Source organism: Elephas maximus, chromosome 25, assembly GCF_024166365.1.
Source record: "Elephas maximus indicus isolate mEleMax1 chromosome 25, mEleMax1 primary haplotype, whole genome shotgun sequence".
Classification (NCBI taxonomy): Eukaryota; Metazoa; Chordata; class Mammalia; order Proboscidea; family Elephantidae; genus Elephas; species Elephas maximus.
Window position 1 is genome coordinate 35,835,517 of NC_064843.1, and position 24,751 is coordinate 35,860,267.

General features: G+C 46.6%; 1 protein-coding gene across 2 annotated transcripts; it reads left to right on the forward strand.

Annotated features, from left to right (window-relative positions):
* Positions 1–698: 698 nt before the first annotated feature.
* On the forward strand, positions 699–19,325 carry PXMP4 (peroxisomal membrane protein 4). 2 transcript variants are annotated; one of them, XM_049869555.1, is made up of 4 exons: positions 702–1,055; positions 8,878–8,940; positions 10,888–11,086; positions 14,526–19,325. In XM_049869555.1, the coding sequence occupies exons 1-4, from the start codon at positions 943–945 to the stop codon at positions 14,787–14,789; spliced, it is 639 nt and encodes a 212-aa protein (XP_049725512.1). In that variant the 5' UTR covers positions 702–942; the 3' UTR covers positions 14,790–19,325. The 2 variants fall into 2 exon arrangements, with proteins under 2 accessions (XP_049725513.1, XP_049725512.1); XM_049869556.1 differs by lacking the exon at positions 10,888–11,086 and having other exon boundaries at positions 699–1,055; positions 14,526–14,628.
* Positions 19,326–24,751: the final 5,426 nt, after the last annotated feature.

Here is a 24,751-nt window from a genome sequence, read left to right on the forward strand (position 1 = left end):
ATGGTTTGCTGTGTATATTCTCAACAACAAAAATAAATAAAATTTTAAAAACTTGTCACTAGGCAATGATAAGTGTTCTTATTGTGGCAACTCCTTACCCTTAAGGAGCCCTGGTGGCACAATGGTTAAGCGCTCAGCTGCTAACCAAAAGGTGGGCGGTTCTAACCCACCAGCTGCTCCTCGGGAGAAAAGACCTAGCGATCTGATCCCTGAAAGATTACAGCCTAGGAAACCCTATGGGCAGTTCTACTCTGTCATATAGGGTCGAGGACACACAACAACAAGAAGTGAGAGGGCAAGTGGTGGGATGTGAGGTTAGAGAGAAGCAGGAGCCAGATCACACAGGGTCTTCTTTTGCGGGTCTTGAGGAGCAGTTTCCATTTTAAGTGGAAGCCATGGAGGGTGCCATATGATTTATGCTCTGAAAAGATCAGTAAAATCGCTATTACCCAACCACAGCTGTCATATGTAAAGATGAGACCCGGCTCCTCCCAGTGTCACTACCTAAAAGTCACTCTATCCCAACTCCAGGGAGGGCGGCACCTATTCAAGAAGCCTCCTTCCAAACTCACGGTGACACACCTTCCAACCCAACAGGTGAACAGGGCACGCCCCAAAGGAAAATGCCCTCTGATTGGACAAATCCAGACGTGTGGCTCTAAGCTTCCTGGGGCCGCCTGGGGCAGAGCGCCTCGGGATAGGTTACAAACCCTCGGTTCTCGTCCGATTTTCCAGACACCCCGGGGAATGCGAGTGTCCCACGCCCTCGTGTGACCTCCGGGCTCTGTGATTGGCTCTCTCTGGATACGGAAGGCGGCCACAGCCTATGGGCGCAGCAACGCGAGGCGGCGGCCCGGACGCTGTGGGCGGTGCAGCCCGCCGGGATCCCGGTTTGTCGGTGCGGTTCGGCTCGGTGCTGGCCTCTCGGGGGCTGTTGGCGCGATGGGTGCCCCGCTGCAGCTGCAAGCGCTGCTCCTGGCTGTCAACACACTGCTGCACAAGCGCCGCTACCACGCCGCGTTGGCCATGGTCAAGGGTTTCCGGAACGGGGCAGTGTGAGTGGGGCCGTCGGGCGAGCCAGGCCGGGTCTGGCGCGGGTCAGAGGCGGGCGGGTTCGAGGCCCGGCGCTGCCGCACTGTGTGCAGCTGAGCAGCCCTGTATATCTCTAGGTTTCAGTGTCCACTATCTGCGCGGTGGGGGCTGGATTTTGGGTTCTGAGCGCCTCCCCATCTCTGAGCCAGCGTTCCCACTACACTGCTTCTGGGATCCTCCATGCTCAGCAACCTGGCCACCTTGCTTTGGCCCTTCCCCTGCTAGGCCTTCTTTTCCCCTATTTGGGCCCCGTTCACCCCCCACACCCACACCTCTCCATGTGCCCTTGTGTCTGTCTGGCCTCAGCGGCCCCATCGGCACACGGGGCTCTGGCCTCTGGCAGGCAGATGGGCGCCTCCTATCTATGCCTTCCGCATATGCCTGTCACCATGAGCTCACATCCGGTTTTTCACTCCAGGGCTAAATTTCTCTCTGGCACAGGGGAGTCCTGGTTTTAAAGGAAACTGTAAATATTTGCTTAGTAAATTGATCCCGACCTGGCCATCAGTCCTGGATAAGGTCTTGGGCGTCATTTCACCTGACCACTGACCCCTGACCCCTGACCCCTGACCCCAGAGGGAGAAATTCCTCAGCCTTCTTGGCATGTAGATGCCTGGCTGGTGGTTGGAGGAAGCTCTCCTTGAAAGCTCATGCATAACAGCTACTATTTATTGAGGATCTTCTGTGAACTTGTTACTGAGGACACAGCAGAGAATGGAGTTGGTGTCCTAGTGGCATACTGGCATGGCGGAGAGAATGTGGACTCTGGAGCCAAACTGCCTTGGTTTGAATTTTGGTGCTCACACCGACCTGTGTGATCTTGGGCAAGTCACTTAGCCTCTCTGAGCCCCAATTTCTATAAAATGGAGATGGTAATAGTACTTACACTATCAAAGGGTTGAGTCAACACATACAAAATGTTTAGCACAGCACCTGGTATATAACTGTTGTTTTTCGTTGCCTTGAAGTCAACTCCAACTCATGCTGACCTTATGTATAACAGAACAAAACGTTGCCCAGTCCTGGGCCATCTTCATGATTGTTGATATGTTTGAGTCGATTGTTGTGGCTGTTGATGTCAAGCACCATGTAACTATTGGCTGTTACTATTATTGTTTTATCCAAGTGAATGTCTACCTGGCTGACTCCCTCACCTTTTTCAAGCCTCTACTCAAGTGTCACCTCCTCAGTGAGGTCACCCCTGGCTCCGCACCTCCTTCCCTGCTTAATTTTTCTCCATAGTACTTATTCACTTGTGTGTTTTGTTTATAGTCCATCTCTGACTGGGACGTGAGCTCCAAGAGGACAGAATTTTTTTTTTTTAATTTTTATTGTGCTTTAAGTGAAAGATTACAAATCAAGTTGGACTCTAATACAAACATTTATAAACACCTTGCTATATACTCCTAATTGCTCTCCCCCCTAATGAGACAGCACACTCCTTCCCTCCACTCTCTCTTTTTGTGTCCATTCAGCCAGCTTCTGACCCCCTCTGCCCTCTCATCTCCCCTCCAGACAGGAGATGCCCATGTAGTCTCATATGTCTACTTGATCCAAGAAGCTCACTCCTCACCAGTATCATTTTCTATCCCATAGTCCAGTCCAATCCCTGTCTGGAGAGTTGCCTTTGGGAATGGTTTCTGTCTTGGGCTGACAGAAGGTCTGGGGACCATGACCTCCGGGGTCCTTCTAGTCTCAGTCAGACCATTAAGTCTGGTCTTTTTATGAGAATTTGGGGTCTGCATCCTACTGCCCTCCTGCTCCCTCAGGGATTCTTTGTTCTGTTCCCTGTCAGGCCAGTCATCGATTGTAGCCAGGTACCCTCTAGTTCTTCTGGGCTCAGGCTGATGTAGTCTCTGGTTTATGTGGCCCTTTCTGTCTCTTGGGCTCATAATTACCTTGTGTCTTTGGTGTTCTTCATTCTCCTTTGCTTCAGGTGGGTTGAGACCAATTGATGCATCTTAGATGGCCACTTGTTAGCATTTAAGACCCCAGATGCCACTCTCCAAAGTGGGATGCAGAATGTTTTCTTAGTAGATTTTATTATGCCAGTTGACTTAGATGTGCCCTGAAACCATGGTCCCCAAGCCCCCACCCCTGCTATGCTGGCCTTCGAAGCATCCAGTTTATTCAGGAAACTTCTTTCCTTTTGGTTTAGTCCAGTTGTGCTGACCTCTCCTGTATTGTGTATTGTCTTTCTGTTCACCTAAAATAGTTCTTATCTACTATCTAATTAGTGAAAACTCCTCTCCCTCCCTCCCCCTACTCATAACCACCAAAGAATATTCTCTTCTCTGTTTAAACTATTTCTGGAGTTTGTATAATAGTGGTCTTATACAATATTTGGAGGACAGAAATTTTTATCTCTTTGCTCCTTAATGTATTCCTACCACCCACTACATAGTAGGCCCTCAATAAATATTTACTGAATGAATGAACAAGGGTGCAAGATAGATATTGCCACTGTCCCCACTTTCCAGATGAGAAGACTGAGGCTTACTGTCACATCACTTGGTCAGAGTTAGAACAAAGAGGACACAAACCCAGGTATGCCTGAACCCAGCACTAGGCTTTTTGGCTTCCATGGGTACCCAGAGTCACATGGATGCAGGTTCCTGCTGCTTCTTGCCAGGTCATGTCAGCCATACCTTGGTGTGACCAGGGTGGGTTGGTTCCTGGGATAACATCAGTGACTCTTTGCCAAGACATTCTCCGGACAGAGCAGGAGTAAGCAGGAGCCACACAAGCCCCAGTGCCAGTGAGGATTGCTCAAATGCCAACTTTGTACACCTGCAAGTATATCTATAACCTCAAGGGGCCTTCCAAACCAGGACAGGCACTGGCTAGGATCAGGCCCTGGGTTCAACTCCAAGTTTCCTTATTTAATAGCCGGGTGACCCTGGGCAAATCCCTTAATTTGATTCCTCCTCTGTAAAATGGAAACAATAAGTGCTACTATACAGGGGTGCCCTAAGGCAGTGATCACATTATTGGTTAGTGAAAAGACTCAGTCTCCACCTGTAAGGTCCTTAAGTCCAAGGGGAGACTCACAGTTAAGCTCCCCTGGCAGTATCAGGTGATCAGGAAGAGTTTTATCAAGGCAGTGATAGTGATAGTTTGAAGGCCGAATTGAAATGGGAATTTGCCAGAGGGAAAAGGGCGTCCCAGGACAGCTGAGATTTTGGAATTTTGTAAAATTTAACTCACCTAGATGTCCCACCCTAAATATTTCAATATGCATCATCTCTCAAAAATAAGCACGTTTTTTTCCTATATGGCCAAATTATCATGATCACATTTAATAAATTAATAATCCTGTAATATCAACTATTGCGTAGTTAATAGTCCAATTTTCCCCAAAATGTCTTCTGTGGCTCGTTTGTCCAGATCAGGGTTCCCCCTAGGACATCATGCTGCACCTGCCATTACATCCTTTAAGTCCTTTTTAGTCCAGGGCCCCCTTTTTATTCAGGACCCAGCGTAATCCTGCGGGAGAGTAACCATGACTGTTTGGGAAGGGTGGCTGGTGGATATGGGGAGCTGGGGGCGCTGTCCAGCTTGAGTCTGGGGTATAAGGCAGGACCCTTTTAGCCTTGGTCAGCTGGAGGGAGGCTGAGGGCCTGTTTGTTCAGGAGAAAGAGACATGGCTTTGGAGGAGGGAAAGAAGAGCTTGCCGGGGTCGGGCTGGGGACCCTGGCTGTCCTGTCCTGCTCCTATAGATGGGGAGAAGACAGACGGCTCAGCCTGGCCTCTGCAACAGTAATACCGGCTTCAAATTGTTAACATTCTTTTTTTCTTAATTAATTAATTATTTAAATTAACTTTTATTGAGCTTCAAGTGAACGTTTACAAATCAAGTCAAACTGTCACATATAAGTTTATATACACCTTACCCCGTACTTCCACTTGCTCTCCCCCTAATGAGTCAGCCCTTCCAGTCTCTCATGACAATTTTGCCAGCTTCCAACTCTCTCTATCCCCCCTCCAGACAGGAGATGCCAACACAGTCTCAAGTGTCCACCTGATAAACCTAGCTCACTCTTCATCAGCATCTCTCTCCTACCCACTGTCCAGTCCCTTTCATGTCTGATGAGTTGTCTTCGGGAATGGTTCCTGTCCCGGGCCAACAGAAGGTTTGGGGATCATGACCGCCGGGATTCCTCTAGTCTCAGTCAGACCATTAAGTATGGTCTTTTTGTGAGAATTTGGGGTCTGCATCCCACTGATCTCCTGCTCCCTCAGGGGTTCTCTGCTGTGCTCCCTGTCAGGGCAGTCATCGGTTGTGGCCGGGCACCAACTAGTTCTTCTGGTCTCAGGATGATGTAGGTCTCTGGTTCATGTGGCCCTTTCTGTCTCTTGGGCTCTTAGTTATCGTGTGACCTTGGTGTTCTTCATTCTCCTTTGATCCAGGTGGGTTGAGACCAATTGATGCATCTTAGATGGCTGCTTGATAGCTTTTAAGACCCCAGACGCCACATTTCAAAGTGGGATGCAGAATGTTTTCATAATAGAATGATTTTGCCAATTGACTTAGAAGTCCCCTTAAACCATGGTCCCTAACCCCCTGGCCTTGCTCCGCTGACCTTTGAAGCATTCAGTTTATCCCGGAAACTTCTTTGCTTTTGGTCCAGTTCAGTTGAGCTGACCTTCCATGTATTGAGTATTGTCCTTCCCTTCACCTAAAGCAGTTCTTATCTACTAACTAATCAGTAAAAAACCCTTTCCCACCCCCTCACCCCCCCCCCCCGTCGTAACCACAAAAGTTGTTAACATTCTTAATGGCTCAAATTTCGTTGTTAAAAAATTAGGTAACACATTCACAAAAGACACGAAAACTTAGACAATAAAAAGTCCTGCCCACCCCATCCTGGAGACGGCCCCTCTGTCCAGCCTCTATGTCTGCGTATACAAATACATACATTCTCCCTGACCCTTCTAAAAAAAGGTGTTGAGATTATTTTCGGCTTATGGAAGACTTCCCCTTTTAAACGTTTATTACCTTGCTGTACACGCTGTCGTGCACCTCGCTCCTGTCACCTAATAGATCGCAGCCTCTGCACGTCAGTGTGCACAGAGCCACTTTCTTTTTACAGCTAGGTAGTATCCACTGAAAGGCAGAACCACTGTATGTCCCCAGTAGCCCCCTGGTGATGGACACAGGCTTGCTGTTATGAACAGCTCTGGGGAACATTCACGTGTATTTGGCTGGCAACAATATTGTCCAAATGGATGTGGTTCATGACTGTTGTCTCAAAGAGGCTGCCAAAGATTTTTTTTTATTATTATTAAATAGTTTATTGTGTTTCGGGTGGAAGTTTACACAGCAAGTTATCTTCTCGTTTAAAAATTTTTGTACAAATTGTTCTGTCACATTGGTTACAATTTTGGCTATGTGTCGGCATTCTCACTATTTCCATTCTGTTTGTTTTGTTTCCATTGATCTAGCTTCCCTTCTCCTCCTTGCCTTCTCATCTTTGCTTTTGGGTAATGTTGACCATTTGGTCTGTTATGGTTGATTGCTTAAGAAAGCACATTACACACGGGGGATAATGTTTATTTTATAAGCCAATCTATTATTTGACTGAAAAGTGACCTCCAGTATAGCTTCAGTTCCAAGTTCAAAGGGTTCCTTAGAGTGATTAGTCTTAGGTGTTCCTCTAGTCTATATCAATCCAGTAAGCCTGGCCATTTTTAGGAATTTTTGAATTTTGTTCCACATTTTTTGGCTGCCAAAGATTTTTAGATCCTTGTAAGACCAGGCCCTTAGGTTGTTGTTAGGTGCTGTTGAGTAGATTTTGACTCATAGCGACCCCATGTGACAGGGTAGAACTGCCCCAAAGGGTTTCCTAGGCTATAATCTCTACAGGAGCAGATCTCCAGGTCTTTCTCCCACGAAGCTGCTGGGTGGGTTCAAACCATCAACCTTTCAGTTAGCAGTCTGGCACTTAACTTCTGTGCCACTAGGGCTCCTTAGTAGGGGACATAAAAAAAAAAAGAAAGGAAGAGACACAAATATTGATTGAGGTAGGAACTTTCATGTGTGCTATATTCTTAACGGAAACCCTGGTGGCATAGTGGTTAAGCGCTATGGCTGCTAACCAAAACGTCGGCAGTTTGAATCCGCCAGGTGCTCCTTGGAAACTCTATGGGGCAGTTCTACTCTGTCCTATAGGGTTGCTGTGAGTCAGAATTGACTCAACGGCAGTGGGTTTGGTGGTTTGGTATATTCCTAACTGCCAGAGACAACTCTGAAATGGAGAATACCTTTAATTGATGGGAGAAGGGAGGCTCAGAGAGGTTAAGAGTCTTGTCCGAGTTCACACAGCAAAACGTGGCAGGGCTTTGGCACCAAATCCCATTTTCTTTCCACTAGCCACTTGAGTATAGTTAAAACAATGAAGGTGAACGTGGCCTTGTCTACATAATCCCCAGATGCTCCAATGAGGAGGTCGGGGCAAGAGGTTTGAACCTTCAGAAGGGGCAATTATTTAAGTTTTTATTTCAATTTGTTTTAATTTTAAAAGCAATGCTTAATCATTTTGGAAGTACAGAAAAGTTAAAAATCAGACAAAAATACATTCCCATATCCCTCCAGCCCTGGGGACATTAATGATAACGCTGTAGCATATTTCCTTCCGGTCTTCTTTTTTTTAAGTGCTTTTTCACAAAGTTGAGGTTATCCTGTATATAATAATTGGAAAGAGGTACATTTTGAACAGGTAGAAGGAAGTACAGTGTTACTTGACAGCTGTTTTAGGGAATTTGTTAACTTTAAGATAGAACCTTCTAGAAATAACCTTCCATCAAGGGTAATTAAGGGCTGTTCTAAAATCAGCCAGCAATCATTTATTGGGCATGTACTATATATCAAGTCCCATGGGAGGTGCTGGGGACTCTCTAGAGAATAAGCCAGACACAGTCCCTGTCCCCCCAGACCTATAGCCTAGTGGAGGAGAGAGGTAATTATAACAGAATATATAATTGTGAATGACTGGGTTATTAAATTGAGGGTGGAAAGTGCTGTAGAGAAGTTTGGGGAGCTGCAGCAATGAAAACATGGCCCTAACCTAGGCTGGAGGGTCAGAGGAGCCTTGGCAGAGGAGCTGGCCGAGTCTAGAAGGCTAAGGAAGAAGTGGCCCAATGAGGAGGGGGAAGAGCACTCCAGGCCAAGGGAGCCGGCCAAGGAGGCAAAAAGCGAGGTGTGTCAGAGCACCTCCCGGAGGGCCAGTGTGGCTGAAGGCAGAGAAGAAGGGTGTGAGGTGAAGTAGGGGAGGTGAGCAGGGGCCAAGTCCTGCAGGGCTCTCACGGCTGTGGGGAGGAATCTGGATTTTATTCCAGGAATAGTGGGAAGACAGTGGAGGCTTTTATGCTGGGAGTGGTATGATCTACTTTATATTTTTAAAACACAAGTTTGGCTTCGGTGGGAAAGGCAGCATGGCGCCCAGGGAGCAACTCCGCACAGCCAGTTGAATGGGGATGGTGGAGGCCTTTTATATGTATATGTATCACCTCCTCCAGTCAAAATGACAACCAGCCCTTTGAGGTCTAACATCCCATTTTACAGTTGGGGAAATTGAGGCTTGAGGAGGTTAAATGACAGGCCTGAGGCCCTACTGCCACAAAGCGTCAGAGCTGGGATTTGAACCCAGATCTAGCTCAAGAGCCAGAATTATTTCCCCTCCAAAGTGATGTCAGGACTAGGGATGCAGAGAGGAGACGAGGGGTCAAAGAGAGCCCAGAAAGAAATTGTGATGTGGTCGTAACTGTTTTCTTCTCTTTCTGCAGCTATGGAGCCAAAATCCGGGCCCCGCATGCACTGGTCATGACCTTTCTCTTCCGAAGTGGCAGGTACCCACCCTCTCTGAGCACCCCTCCAACTGGGAGAGAATGTGGTCAGCCCTCAGTGCCAGGATACTTGCAGTGGCTTCCTAGCTGGGTCTAACCTGTCCCCCCAACACAGGAGTGCTGGAGGGGCAGGTTGCAGAATTAAATTGGGAAGCCCTCACTGAGAAAGAGACATTCATTCTAGTGAAGACCTGAAAGAAATGAAAGAGTTGGCCAAGTGATATAGGGGAAAGAATGTTCCAGGCTGAGGAAACAGCCAGTGCAAAGACCCTGAGGTAGGATCAGGCCTGGTATGTTTGAGGAAGCTGGAACAGAGGGATTGAGGGGAAAAAAAGGAGAAGAAGTTCACAGGGGTAACCCAAGCCAGTCCTGTCCAGCTTTAGGTCATGGTGAAGAGTCTGACTTTTCTTTTAAGTGAAACAGGAAATTGTTACAAGATCTTGAGCAAGAGAGTGCCATTATTTGACTGATGTTTTCATAGTTTGATGGCTGAGAGTTTGCTGCCATGTTAAGAACAGAGAGGGTGGGGCACAAGGGCAGAAGTAGGTGTAAATTAGGAGTTAGCAATAATCCAGGTGATCAGTGACCTTGATCGTGGCAGTGCAGGTGAGGAGAAGTGGTCAGATTCCAGAAACATTTTGAAAGTGGAATTGGTGCCAACATTTAAAAATGAGGGGCTCTTTCACATGGAAATCTAGCTTTCCTGCCTTAGAACTGGCAAATACTGGGCCCATGTCCCCTCAAGGCGAGAACCAGTGAACCCCTAGCCCCACTCACCTGGCAGATTGCCATAGGGCCCACCAGACCCACCTTGCTCATCTGGCCCTCAGGGCATGGGTGTTTGCCATCCCTGAATTATCTCCCAGAGTATACTCCAGCCCCATTTCTGCATCCTCCTTGCTGCCCCCTTGGAATTTTCAAAAGATAAAGTGAATCACCTTATCCTCCCTTAAATTTTCACTTTTCTGAGGATAAAGACAACATTCAATGTGGACCATAAAGCCCTGCCACCTCTCCCCCATATCCTTCGTCCCACAGTCTCTGCTGTGGTCACCATGGTCTCTCTGTTCCTCCACGCTCCACAATCTTTCCCTCCTCAGGACTCTGCCTAGGATGCACTCCTCCCCCTTGACCTCATTGACTCCTCATCCTTCAGATCCTAGGACCATCTTTTGTCAAGATCAAAGTTTGACCCTATATTTTGTGGTTATTTATTTCATGCCGTTAAGAGCTCAGCTGCTAGCCAAAAGGTTGGCAGTTCAAATTCACCCAACGGGAGAAAAACCTGGTGATCTGCTCCTGTAAAGATTACAGCGTAGAAAACCCCATGGGGCAGTTCTACTCTATCATATGGGGTCGCTATGAGTCGGAAGTGACTCGATGGCACCCAACAACAACAACTCTGCCGTTAGTTCGTAAGCCCATGAGGGGCAGCAAGGAGACTTGGTTTTTTTCCGAATTATATCCCCAGACCCAGTACCTAATAGGCACTCATTCACTCACTTGTTCATTTCTTCACATGTCTACTCAAAAAATATTTATTGAGCACCTACTATGTGTCAGGCCCTGTTCTGGGTCCTGAGGATGAACAAGCCAGATCTCAGGGAAATTCCATTGGGGGCAGAGGTGGAGGTTGAGGTTTGGGGGAGATAATAAACAAGCCTACAGTTGTCAGGTGGTACTAAGATCTATGAAGGAAAAGAAAAGCAGGGGATGGGATGTGATGGGCATTCTTTTAGGTGCTGTGGTCAGGAAAGGCCTCTCTAAGGAGGTGGCATTGAGTCAAGGCCTGAATCAACTGAGGAGCAGCTTTGAGGATGGTGTGGGGGGGTGGGGTGGGCCTGAGGCTGAGTGATCCAAGGCCTTTGAGCTCCTGGCCTGGTTCAGCTTTGAGTGAATGCCCTTAGAATGGCTGGACCTGTGCTAATGGGAAGTCCTTGCATTGTGCAGCCTCTGGGACAAGCTTCGGGCCATTCTGCAGGGCACGTACACACACTCCCGGAACTTGGCCTGCTTTGTGTTCACCTATAAGGGACTGTGCACCCTGCAGTCCCGCGTGCAGGGTGAGACCTCCCAGGTGCACTCATTCCTGGCTGCCTTCATTGGGGGCTTGCTGCTGTTTGGAGACAACAACAACATCAATAGCCAGGTAAAGAGCCTCCTTGGGGAAGGGGGACAGGTGAAGAAGATGAGCTCTTGGCTCCCTTCCATCTCTAAGGGTCTGTGACTCACCAGTCCCTGTGTGACCTTGGGAAGGTTACATCCTCCCTCAGTTTCCCTGTCTGTAAACCAAGCGGCTTGTTTGAATTCCATGGTTCCCCAAATTAATGTGTCTGCTGCTCTCTAGGGCAAAGATGCTTTTGTTAAACCACTCTGTAGTGAGATGAGAGAGAGAAAAAAAAAAAACCCTGGAGTAAACTTTAATAAAAGAAAGCTTGCTACACTTAAGGAATGGTTTCTTATTCTGTGACCTGTCCTTCCCCCTTGTTCTGGGTTAAAATTCCCATTTTTATGAAACTAAATATTAACCACTGCACCACCAGGGCTCCAAACACTAGTTGTCTCTGTTGTGTTTTGTTTTTAATGCCCTTCTTTGGCAAAATGAAAAGTTATCAGCCCCCTTTATTTGCCTCCCTCAAGTTTCTTAAATATTCTTAAGTTATAGAAATAAGACACGCTGACTAAAAAGTATTGTGGACTAAACAGTTCCTATGTACCTGGCGCACTTCTAGGTGTTTGAAATTCATTGTGATAAAATTGAAAAATAAATAGAAGAGAACGTCTGCTGTCCCCCATCCTATCTCAAGCTCACTGTCCGGGGGAGTCACTGTTCACTGTATCTTGTGTAGACTTTCAGAAATTGTGCTTATGCATATTGGGGAGTTTCCACCAATAAGATCCTACTATTTTTTTTTCCCACATGGCAGTATATTTTAGAGGCATTTTTCTATCAATCCTTCATCCTTTTTTTTGTGTGTGTGGTGAAAATAATACATAACAAAACATACGCCATCTCAGCAATTTCTATATGTACAATTCAGGGACATTGATTACACTTTTCAAGTTGTGCACCCATTCTCACTAACCTTTTCCAGATCATTCTACCACCACCGTCATTAACTTAAGCTCAATGTCCGCTAAACAAAACCTCCCCTCTTCCACCTCCCTCCCATTCCTGGTAACCACTAATAATCTTTGGTTTCTATATACTTGCTTATTTCATATAAGTGAGATCATACCATATTTGTTTTTTTGCAACAGACTTATTTCGCTTAGCATGGTGTTTTTAAGATTCATCATCTTGTGGCATGTGTCAGGATATCATTTCTCCTTACAGCTGAGTAGTACTCCATTGTATGTGTATACCACATTTTGTTTATCCAGTCATTTGTTGGTGGACATTTTGGTTGTTTCCACCCTCACCCTTTTTTAAAAACGTTTTTCTAATTAAAAAATTTTTTTACTATTTTTTTTTTTACTGTACTAAGATATGTATGGATCCCTGGGTGGGGAAAGCCATTAAGCACTTAACTACTAGCTGAAAGGTTGGCAGTTTGAACCCTCCTAGAGCACCTGGGGAGGCAGGCCTGGCAATTTGCTTTCAAAAGGTCACAGCCTTGAAAGCCCTGTGAAGAGTTCTACTCTGCATACATGGGGTCTCCATAGTCGGAATCGACTCGACAGCAGTCAACAACAACAAAATATATATAACAAAACATTTGCCATGGTCACCGTTTTTAAGTGTACAATTCAGTGATATTAATTACATTCACCATGTTGTATGGCCATCACCACTAGCCATCTTCTAATGGTTTTCATCCCCCTGAACAGAAACTAGTTCCTCGTCCTTTTTAACACCTGCAGAGCACTTTGGTGGGTTACAGGACCAGCCTGGTTAACCAGTCCCCGGTGGGTGGACATACAGGGTGTTGTCAGCCTTTTGCTCTTACACGGCAGCTGCAGTTCACATCTTTTTCAGAGGTCTTCATGCACATGTGTCAATCTGATCATTAGAGATGTAATTATGGAGCCTAAGGGCATGAGGATTTTGTGTTTTGAGAAATTTTCCCCAGTTTTCTTGTTTGTTAGCTATTTCACTGGTTCGGGAAGTTCCAAAGTCTGGGAACTCCTGGCCACGCCCATCTCTCTCCCCTCCCTGCCTTCCCTGGCCCCTGGTCAGCCATCCCAACTGATGTCTCCTCTGGTTTAAAATTTTGTCATTTCAAAAGTGTTACATAAATTGGGTGGTACATACAGTATGTGGCCTTTTTGCATTTGCTTTTTTGCTTAGCATAATTCCTTGGAGATCCACCCAAGATGTCGTGTATCTCAAGAGTTCGTGCCTTTTCATTGCTGAGTAGTATTCCACCATCATCTCTTCCGATGACGGACATCGGGTCCTGTTGTACATAGCGTTGCTATGAGTTCAAACTGACTCAACAGCACCTAACAACAGCAGTAGTATTCCTTGGCATGGATGTATCACAGTTTGTTTAACCTTTCGCCTTTTAAGGACATCTGGGCTGATTCCAGTTTTTGGCTGTTACAAATAAAGCTACTAAAAACATTTGCGTACAAGGTTTTTGTGTGAATAAGTTTTCATTTCTCTGGGATAAATGCCTAGGAGTGCAACTGCTGGGTTGTATGATACCCAAACCCGTTGGTGTCAAGTTTCGATTCCGACTCATGGCGACCCTGTGAGACAGAGTAGAACTGTCCTATAGGGTTTCCAAGGCTGTAATCTTTATGGAAGCTGACTCCCACATCTTTCTCCAAAAGGCAGGGGGTGGGTTTGAACCACTGACCTTTTCCTTAGCAGCCGAACTCTTAACCACTGCACCACCAGGGCTCCATGCTTGTATGATAGTTACATGTTTAGTTTTATAAGAAGCTGCCAGTTTTCCAAAGGGGCTGTACCATTTACATCCCCATCTTCCATATATGAGAGATCCAGTTTCTCCATACCCTAGTCGGCATTTGGTTTATTGTGTTTTTTATTTTAGCCACTCTGATAGGTGTGTAGGGATGTCTCACTGTGGTTTTAATTTGCATTTCCTGGGTGGCTAATGATATTGAACATCTTTTCATGTGCTTATTTGCCATCTGTATATCCTCTTTAGTGAAATGTCTACTCATGTCTTTTGCCCATATTCACTTTGAAATTTTTTTTACTGTTGAATTTTGAGAGTCCTGTATGTATTCGGGATACTAGTCCTTTGTTGGATATGCAGTTTTCTCCAGTCTGTAGCATATCTTTTCATTCTCTTCCCATGGGCTTTTACAGAGAAAAAGTTTTAAATCTGGATGAGATCCAATTTATCAATTTTTCCTTTTTTGGATTATACTTTTGGTGTCAAGTTACCTTTGGTTTTAAACCATGTAAATGTATTAATTTTTTTTTTAATTAATGAAAAAAGAAAGACATAAGTAATAATATATTAAAATGCCTGCTACATACCTTCAAATCTTCTTGCACACCAGCTTTGAAAAACACTGACCTGGTACACTATAGGTGCCCCAGTGCATTGGGGAGGGGGTTCCCAGTGGCTGTGCCCTCTAGTAACCACATGTCATTCCCTTCCCTGTAGATCAACATGTACCTGATGTCACGCGTCCTAATTGCCCTGTGCCGCCTGGGCGTGGAGAAGGGCTACATCCCCAAGCCCAGATGGAACCCATTCCCATTGTTCGCTGCGACTTTGTGGGGGCTGGTGCTGTGGCTCTTTGAGTACCACCGGCCCACGCTGCAGCCTTCGCTGCAGTCCTCCATGACCTACCTGTACGAGGACAGCAACGTGTGGCACGACCTCTCAGACTTCCTCATCTACAACAAGAGCCGCCCCGCCAAGTGACATGGCCCCAGGGGCTTCTGAGGGTTTCTACACCTGAGCAGGCGCAGGTGATATCCAGCTGGGGCTGGAAGTTTGGCTGTATCAGTGAACCCTCCCAGAGAATCCTGACTTCTCCTCATGATCGTGAACTTCAGTCTCCAACTTGTATTTTCCCAGGGTGACATATGCTGAAGTAAAAGAACTGGTTCTCCCATCCCAGGAGGAGCCTGGGCTTGGTGCCAGCTGTGCTGCTGACTTCTGTAAGGCTAGGGCAGTCACACCCCTCTGGGCCTCAGGGGCCTTTTTCTGGTGGGTGTGTTCTTAGGCTGTTTTTCTTATAGAACAGAGGGTTCCTTGCAGGGCAATGGGTTGCAGATTCTTTTTAAAAAATTATTAAGTTCCTTCCTTCAGGTGCTAGTCTATTGGAGAAGCTCTAGAGTCACTCTGTCCAATAGAAACACAATGTCAGCCATCTATGCAGTTAAAATTTTTCTAGTAGCTACTTTTAAAAAAAGTGAAAAGCAGGTGAAATTAATTTTAATAATGTATTTTTAACACACTGTTTACAAAATATCACTTCAAACTGCAATTAATATAAAAAATTAGGGGATATTTTACATCCTTTTTTTGTACTAAGTCTTCAAAATCGGGTGGTTTTTTCTTCCCACTTACAGTACCTCTCAATTTGGACTAGCCACATTTCAAGTGTTCAGTAGCCACATGTGGGTAGTGGCCACCTTATTGGACAGCAAAGATACAGAACACTTCTATCCTTGTGGAAGGTTCTAGCGGGCAGTGCAGATCTAGCCCTAGAGGACGTGGGTTTGAGTCCCCGCTCCACCATAGTATAGCCTTGGGGAAGGTTCTTAATGTCTCAGAGCCTCAATTTCCTATAAAATGAGGATAATCGTAATATCCAGTCTTCACACTGGACTTGGCAACTGCAACTGCTGCTGCTAGTAATAATTACACCCATTTAGTGAGCTCCTACTTCCGGTTGGGTGCTTTGCACATATTATTTCTAATCCACACAATGATCTTGCAAGTCTGTGTTTTGATTTGCATTTTACAGATGTGGACACTGAAGATCAGAGAAGGGGAGGTAACTTGCCCATGGTCATACAACTAGTATGATAGTCTAGACAGGATTTGATCCCAGATCTGATTTCAAAGCCTCTGATTTTTTTTTCAGTGCCTTGCTTTAAGTTCAAAAACCTAAGCCACGCTATGCAGATGTTTGCTAGCTATAGGATCTGGGTGGGAGGGCGGTGTGTGCTTAAATGACTACAGCCACCTGGCAAGTGGCATAAATGAAAATGGCCTGGGTGCGATACAGTAGAGGGTGGTGGGGATGTGGTGAGCTGGATCTGATTTTGTAAAGCCACCGTGCTGAACAAATAAAATAGATCTTCGGGAAGGTTTGGTGTATGGGCTCCCAATTTGAGACCCTTGCTCTGCTAGGAATATGTCTATCGATGTACTTACTCATCAGTGTCTTTTTATACCTCAGAAGTTACTAGTAGAAGTGTGTACGTGAGTCACTGGGGCTCTTATTAAAATTCAGATTCTGATTCAGTGGGTCTGGGGTGGGGCCTAAGATACTGCATTTCTAACACGCTCCCAGGGACAATGATGCTGCTGGTCCATGACCACACTTGGAGTAAAAAAGTAGTAGAGAATGACATGGGGCCAAGTAGCATTATCCCAAGTGACAAATGAGGAAATGGAGTCACAGAGCTATTAAGGTAATTGAGGTGGGTTATATCTGACTCTAAAACCACTGTTCTCAGCCACAGCATTGTATTGCAAGCTTGGAGTATGTGATTTTGAAGGTCCCTTAATTTAGTCTTTGGAAGACGAACAAGATCTTGAGGTTATGGGGGTTGGGCATCACCAATTTAGGTTTTACAGCAGAGCTGTGGGTGCCCCGCCCATATCCCCTCTAATTTACCACTTCAGAGGACACCAGCCAACTTTTCCAACTGCCACACCTGTATCTCTTTGCCCGAGGGTTCTCTCTTGCCATCCTGTGGCAGACCCAAAGTTCTGGGACGTTAACACATCCTGGGAGCAGCCCTCAACCAATGACTGACACTGGGAAGGGGGGGATAAATATCCCCCTTCCTGCCCCTCACCCCTTGGGTGGGATAACTTAGAGGTGCATGTTCTACACTGGCCCCCAGAGCTCCCCAGTTGCACTTGGTGGTAACTTGCCTGATAACACTTCCCTGTCTCACTTCCTCATGCCCCCACCAGTGCATCCTGAGACCACTTCCCAGGTAAACCACTTGCATTCAAATCCTTGTCTCGGGGTCTGCTATTGGGGGAACCCCAGCTAAAACGGCCTATGATACAGCAGGTTAGGGGGCAGTATAGTATAGTGGCTGGGGATTGGAGCCAGACTGCCTAGGCTAGAGCCCTGGCACTGCTGTTGTCTTGGTCAAGTGGCTTGACCATTCTGTGCCTCTGTTTCCTCATCTGTAAAATAGGAGATTTAATAGCACACAGCTCATAGGGTGGTCCTGAGCATTAAACGATATGACACATATAAATGAGCACCCAATAAATGTTGGCTGTTACTTCAAATACAGCGTCTAAAAGTGTAGAAGGAAGCGTGGTCACGGACACTGACTACTCCCTGCTTTTAGCCTGTCCTGCCATCAACTGAAGGTAAAGCCTTGGCTGCCCACTGTCCACGTCCCCCCACAGCGCTAGGGGCTGGCCAGCTCCACTGCCACCGTCTCTGCTCTCTAAGAATAGGCTTCCCTCACAGATGGCATCTCTCTGAATCCTGCCAGAGCATCTGATGCCTCCAACTGCACACTCCAGGGAGGAAGGCAGTGTGGTCCTTGCCGAGGAGCCAGCTCTGGCTTCCAGCAGCCCTGGGAGGAGTCCCCCTCGGCTTCTTCCTAACTGAGCCTTCATTTCCTAGTATCTGTAAAATGAGAATCGCCTCAGGGCCCTCAGCACACAGTAGGCACTTCAGAAATGTCAGTTCCTGAAACGAGACAATGTATTAAGCACCGGCTACATTCGTGTTAAGACTTTTAAAAATAATTTGAAAAGCAGTAATACATACACATAGCACAAAACTCAAACAGTACAAGAAGTGTATAAACCCCAATCCCCTTCTCTTGCCAGGGGTACCTGCTGATAGCACTTTCTGGTACGGCCTTCCTGAGATTCTGAGCACAGCCACCCGTCTTTGTTTTAGAAGAAACTTTTACTTTGCAATGTCAGCTCAACTCTTGGCGTTCCCCCTTGTCCTCGGCATGTTTGTTTTCCCTTGGATCAGTGAGCTGATATAAAGGCAGCCCTTTCTTTGCTTTGAGCAGGAGTTTCCCTCCTCACCCCCATGCCCCCACATCGGGCAGGTCCTTTCTGTGATCATTGTGAAGATGAACCACCCTAGATGGCCCAAGCCTTATGGTAGATGACACCCAACATGCAGGCCTGTGGAACTCCCAGTGAAAGGCGAAGGACAAAAATGATGTTAATTTGGTGCCTGTCTGCTGCTCTAAGGAGGCTTGGTGGTACAGTAAAAGCACTTGGCTGCTAACCAAAAGGTCCATGGTTTGAACCCACCAGCTGCTCTGAGAGAGAAAGATGTGGTCATCTGCTTCCATAAAGCAGCCTAGAACACCCTATGGGGCAGTTCTCCTCTGTCCTACAGGGTCGCTATGAGTTGGAATCAACTCCACAGCAGTGGGTTTGGGTTTTGGGTTCTGCTGCTCTGCTCCCACATTAGAGTTTGTTAAGTGAACTCATGTGAGAGCGATGATTCAGAGGCTGAGACGCCAAGAAACTGCCTCCTGTAAGTACTCGCAGCCCGGCCCTCTGCCTTGCAGGCTCTGGAAGGCTCCTGGAGACGGCCTTCCTTTCCACATCGTTCCTTTCTCCCACTCTCATGAGTGCATTTGGGGTTGTAAGAAATGGGTTTTAAGCCCGACACCCTCCTAAATCAGAACACTGTGTTCTGCTCCATCTTCCCGAGTGAACTCCAAGTCACCACGAGCTGTGACTTCCCAGGGTTGCTTGCTTTGACGAATTAGAGGGGATTTATAAAAAGCAAAGTTATTTTTTGTCTCTCCTTGTTCCAGATTCATAGGGAGAGAGTGTGTCTTACTTCAGCCTTGAAGAGCATTTGGGTGAAAGGGTTTTCCTTTTAACCAGAGGGTCTCTTGCAGGGTTCACTTCTCTGAGCTGGGAGCCACAGCAGCCAGGTGAGGAGGCAGAGAAAGCTGAGCACTCTTCTGAGTATTGTTTGTAGAGAAGGCTTCCTAACAGAGGCCTCTTCATTTTCTGTACCAGGTTGCTGTGCTCAAAGCTGCTGTGGATGTCATGATTTAATAAACAAGATAGAAACCAGACCGAAGTGAAATGCAGGTCGCGGGGTCTCTCTTGGGAAGCTTGTTCTCACTCCTCTTTGGGGCCTCTCCGGCCAGACCTCATCAGCTCTTCTAAGACAGTCGTTTAGAGAGTGTCTTTGTTTACATGTCTCACGGACTTTTTGCATCTGGTAAAGTTTATGGTCTCTCCTCAGAATGCTGTTTTTAAAACCCATAATATAAACTCTTTAAGATTATGAAAGAGACCAATTATATTAAAAGTTATAAAAATATTTTTGAATTTGTGATTTAATAATATGTTTTTTCTTACTACGTTCAGTAAAAAGATCTGGCAATGGGTCCAATAACTAACAGGATTTCAAAGGTATAATGAGCATAAACAATATTTCAAGGTACCTGCAGTTTCTATGACATGATATGGAAATAGCTGTGATTTCTATTGGTGGCAAAGGCCTGCATGCTGCTAATATTCCTCTGGTTTATTGCCTATATTCAAAATGGAAGGGAACACTACATTTCAGTTAGGTTAGGGAAAATAAAGGTGTAATTTTTTTCCTGTCCAAGCTCATAGAACCCTTGAGTTATATCCTGGGGTGGAGGGAGTCCGTTGATCTCAGATTCAGAATACCTGCTTGAGAGTGACCTTCCCAGCCTGACCACACAGTAGCTCAATCCCTGAGCACTGGAATAATTAAAATAATAGCTCACGTTGGCCAAATCCTTACTAAGGGCAGGTGATGTTGGAGGCTGGGATTCAGCAGGAAATGAAGCCAACACTGAATGCAGAGAGGGAAGACTGACAGATGAATATGCAAAAAAGATGTCAGTGTGTGGCAGGCCCTGTTGTTGTTGTTAGGTGCTGTCAAGTGGGTTCCAAGTCATAGCGACCCAATGCACAACAGAACGAAACACTGCCCGGTCCTGCGCCATCCTTACAATCATTGTTATGCTTGAGCTTATTGTTGCAGCCACTGTGTCAGTGCACCTTGTTGAGGGTCTTCCTCTTTTCCGCTGACCCTGTACTCTGCCAAGCATGATGTCCTTCTCCAGGGACTGATATCTCCTTCCAGGCCCTAGGAAGTAGGTAATACAGGGCAGTGTAATAGGGCGATTTGGGATGGGGGAACCAACCAAAACTAAACCAGTTTGTGTCAAGTTGACTCCAACTAATGGTGACCCCATGTGTGCAGAGTAGAACTGCTTTATTGGGGTTTTCAAGGCTGTGACCTTTCAGAAGCAAATCACCAGACCTGAGATGCCAACCTTTCAGTTAGTAGTCAAGTGCTTAATTGTTTGCTCCACCTGGGACTTATTTTCCAGGGATGGCTCCTCTGAGGAGGAGGTTTGAGCTGAGACCTGAACAATGAAGAGAGAGCCCTGCAAAGAGGAACCTGGAAGTGCAAAGACCCTGGGGAGGGAATGAGCCGAAAGCGTTCCAGGGCTAGGAAAGAGGCCAGCATGGCTGAGGCCAAGTGCAGGGGTGGGAGCTCCTTGGAGCATTCAAGATGAAGTCGGAGAGGCTGGCTGGGCCAGCCTGCAGGCTTCACGGGCCAGGGTGAGGGGTCGACTTTTCTTCTAAGTGTGGTGGCAGCCACTGGCAGGTTAAGCAGGAGAGTGATGTGATGTGATTTACATTCTGGAAAGATCCTTCTCGCTCATGTGGGGAATAGAGTGTCAGGGTCAGGCTGACAGCAAGCATCCCAGTGAGGAAGCCCTGGTGATGGTCCAGGTGAGAGTTGATGGGGTCCTGGAGAAGGATTGGGGAACAGACACAGGGAGAAGTGGGCAGATCTGGGGTATAAGTTGGAGAAGGACTCAGCAAGCCTGGCCCAAATCTTTGGAGGTGGGAGCCGGTAGTGAATGACGCTCAGGTTCCTTCTCCTTATGCCTTGCCCCAGCTGAGAAACAGGCCCTGACCTTGCCCCCCTCCTGTCTCTTCAGCCCCCCTTGGCCGCCCACGACCCCTCCAGGGCTAGCCACCCGCCCACCGGGCCCCTGGCATGCCTGGCTTTCCAGCTGGCCCCAATTGTTGCTGCTCCCCAGGGAGTCATGGGAACACGCTCCCCTGGCCCCCTCCAGCCCCCTCTTCCCAGACAGAGCCAGGCCTGAACAATGCCCCCTTAGCCAGCCAGTGGCGTCCACACAATGCCCCTGTTTCGGTTCATTGCCAGCTCCAGGAGGCCCGCTGGGTTTCCTGGCCTGTTTGGCGTATATATAACTCTGGCTTCCAGCAGGGATTTTTTTGTTGTTGTTGCTAAAAAAAAAAAGAAAAGAAAGAACTGTGGCTCCTCCTCTTTGAATATCTTAATATAAAAGCCTCTCTGAGTTCTGAGCTGCCCCCATCCCTCTCTGACCACATTTGCCTCTGCCTGTCAAGCCTAGAGAGAACCGAATGCAGGTCAGCAGGTGGCAGCGAGAAAATGAGAAAAAGAAAGAAAAGTCGATTGCCCCATGGCCAGCCTCGAATGTGCTGGCGATGCCGAAGGTGATGAGAATAATCAAAGGGCTTATGAGAGGGCAGGCATTGTGCCCGACACTTTCTGTACACCGTATTTCATCATCTGAGACACCGCTGGAGATGAGATATGCCATTATTTCGAGCTCCGAAGGGGGGAAAAAAAAAGCTACCAGTTCAAAACGGACATGCCATTGATGGTATAATGCATCTTCATCTCAGAGATGTTAAAATTAAGTCTTAGAATCAGTAGACTATGGAATTCTCTCATCTACACCCTTCATTGCCCTCCAAAGATACATTTTTCTCCATATGTCTGTGCCTACTTGGGCCTCATAGAATTTAGGAGGCAGCACAGAGATTGCTCTGTGAAAACTCCTGTTCTGCATCCTAACAAGACAGTTTTTCTTTTTTCCTCTGGAAAAATCAAGATGAGATGTAAGTGAGCTGCTTCAAGGATTTCTTCTTTTTTTTTTTCCCTTCCATCCTTCATTCTTAATAACAGCAGACATTTACTGAGTGCTCTCTCTCTGCCAGGCACTGTTCTAAGCACTTTAATGACTCATTTAATTGCCACACCCACCTTATCAGGTAAACAGTATTATTATTAACAACCCCAACACACACCAAAAATAAAAAACAAACCCATTGCTGTCGAGTCGATTCCAACTCATGACAACCCTAAAGGACAGAGTAGAACTGCCCCATTCAGTTTCCAAGGCTGTAAATCTTTACAGAAGCAGATTGCCACATCTTTCTCCTGTGGAGTGGCTGATGAGCTCAGACTGCCCAACTTTCGGTTAGCAGTTGAGCACTTAACCAGTGAGGCACCAGGGCTATCCCCATTTTACAGATGGAAAAAACAGAGGCACGGGGAGGTTGAATAACAAACAGGAAGGCATTGGCAAAGCTGCAAAGCCTGTGGTTTAAGCCCTTCACTGACCTAGCAGGCCCCTCTGCTCTAGGGCCCCCCTCCTGGTCAGGGCAGGCACAGCCAACATGTCTGGTTTTCCCCCTTCCCCTTGGAAAGAAAGCATGATCTCTCCTCAGAAGTTTGAGTGTTGCAGAGAAAGGAGGTGGCACTGGGTGAGTCCCTGGAGCATGAGTTCAGGGAGGGAGGTCTCGCTTGTAGAACTGAAACCTATGCAAATTCACTGCACCTTGGACTCTCTGGCCCAAACCCCACTAAACATATGGGCAGGCCCATGGCCAAGGCCACACCGTCAGGCAGCTGTTGCCTGGCACTAAACCCCATCTTTCCTGTTCTACCATTAATGCTCACGTTTCCTACTCTTCTGCATCTGTGTCTTCCCTTAAGTTACCTGGCAAAGCAGAGGGCTGTGCTGGGTAGCAGCTGACTCTTAGTAATAATATTGCTAATAGTAGTTAGCATTTACTGGGTGCTCCCTTTGTGCCAGGCACTGTATGTCAGGGATTGCAAACTCAGATACGTGGAAGGGCAGGGCAAGTGAAGTAAATGAGTGAGGTGAGCCGGGAAGGGAGTGGTGGCCTGGAGGGTCAAAAAAAATCAAGGCTCTGGCTAATGGGGAATAGCGCCTGCTCAGCACCATAATGGCCTGGGCGGTATTGCCAGGTGTTTGAATTTTTATACTGCAGTTTCCAATTTTAAGGTCTTAAAACTAATTCATAATTAAGAAAAAAATACCATGTGGGCCAAAAAATACCACGTGGGCCAGTTTGCAACTTCTGCTGTGTCTCGTTTTCCTATTTACCCCTTTCATCCTATAAAGGAGGGATTATCCCTTGTTCTACAGGTGAGGCAAGCAAAGCTCTTAGAGAGGGTAAATGACTTACTCAAGGTCACATAGCCAGGAAACCGCAGAGGTGGGGTCTACCTGACTCCAAAGGCTTGCTCCTGGCACTGTGTTATCCTGCCATTCTGATGGGAAAGAGAGAATTGGCATGGTGACAGAACATCTCTCTGGGGACAGTAAATTGTCGGTCAAGCAGAGAATTCAGTGTAGCGATGGGAGATCACTCACACGAGGAGTTGCAGACACAAAACTTCCTACCTCCCTCTGCCAGAACTCAACAATGGGCATCTCTGTGCCCAAAATTAAGTCACCATAGAACGATTTCTCCCAGTTATGCACTCCTTGTAATCATGGAATATTCATGTTTGGAGTTTTTTTTTCTTTTTTTTGAGCTAAAAGTGTATGTTTTGGGGGGCATGTCATGTACGTGGAATAAATGGCTCAAAATTATGTCACTTGTCAAACTTCTTAATGGCGCATATTATGGAGGTACATAGAAATAATTTTGACTTTCCCTGGACTGTGAGCTCCAGGTGTCAGAGATAAGTCTATTTTGCTTACAGCTATCTCCCAGGACCTAGCACAATGTCTGTCTTATGGGTTGAATTGTTTCCCCCGCAAAATGTTTGTCAACTTGGCTAGGCCATGATTCCCAGTATTGTATGATTGTCCACCATTTTGTCATCTGATGTAATTTTCCTATGCCTTGTAAATCCTAACCTCTATGATGTTAATGAGACAGGATTAGAGGCAGTTATGTTAATGAGGCAGGATGCAATCTACCAAAAAAGAAAAACATTGCTCCTCGATTCCAACTCATAGCAACCCTACAGGGGTCAGTAGAACTGCCCCCATAGAGTTTCCAGGGAGTGCCTGGTGGATTTGAACTGCCAGCCTTTTGGTTAGCAGCTGCAGCACTTAACCACTACACCACCAGGGTTTCCACACAATCTATAGGATTAGGTTTTATCTTGAGTCAGTCTCTTCCGAGATGTAAAAGAAGCGAGGAGAGAGGATAGGGAGCAGAGAGGATAGGGGCCTCATGCCACCAAGAAAGAAGTGCCGGGAGTGGAGCGTGTCCTTTGGACCTAGGGCCCATGCTGTGAGAGGCTGCTAGACCAGGGGAAGATTGATGATAAGGACCTTCCCCCAGAACCGACAGAGAAAACCTACCCCTGAAGCTGACACCCTGAATTCAGACTTCTAGCTTCCTAGACTGTGAGAGAATAAATTTCTGTTTGTTACAGCCATCCACTTGTGGTATTTATTTCTGTTATAGCAGCACTAGATAACTAAGACAGTCTGACACAGAGTGGGTATACAATAAGTATCTGTGGGTTGAATGAGCAAGGCTCAGAATTCTCTTGTCAAAAGGTCACACAGACCAAGATTCCCACTGACATC

Excerpts from the sequence above, each read along its gene's own strand:
- PXMP4 (XM_049869555.1), top strand. The coding sequence starts at position 943 with ATGGGTGCCCCGCTGCAGCTGCAAGCGCTGCTCCTGGCTGTCAACACA. Across the intron at positions 8,941-10,887 it reads TTTCTCTTCCGAAGTGGCAG|CCTCTGGGACAAGCTTCGGG; the intron begins GTACCCACCCTC and ends TGCATTGTGCAG. Across the intron at positions 11,087-14,525 it reads ACAACAACATCAATAGCCAG|ATCAACATGTACCTGATGTC; the intron begins GTAAAGAGCCTC and ends CCTTCCCTGTAG.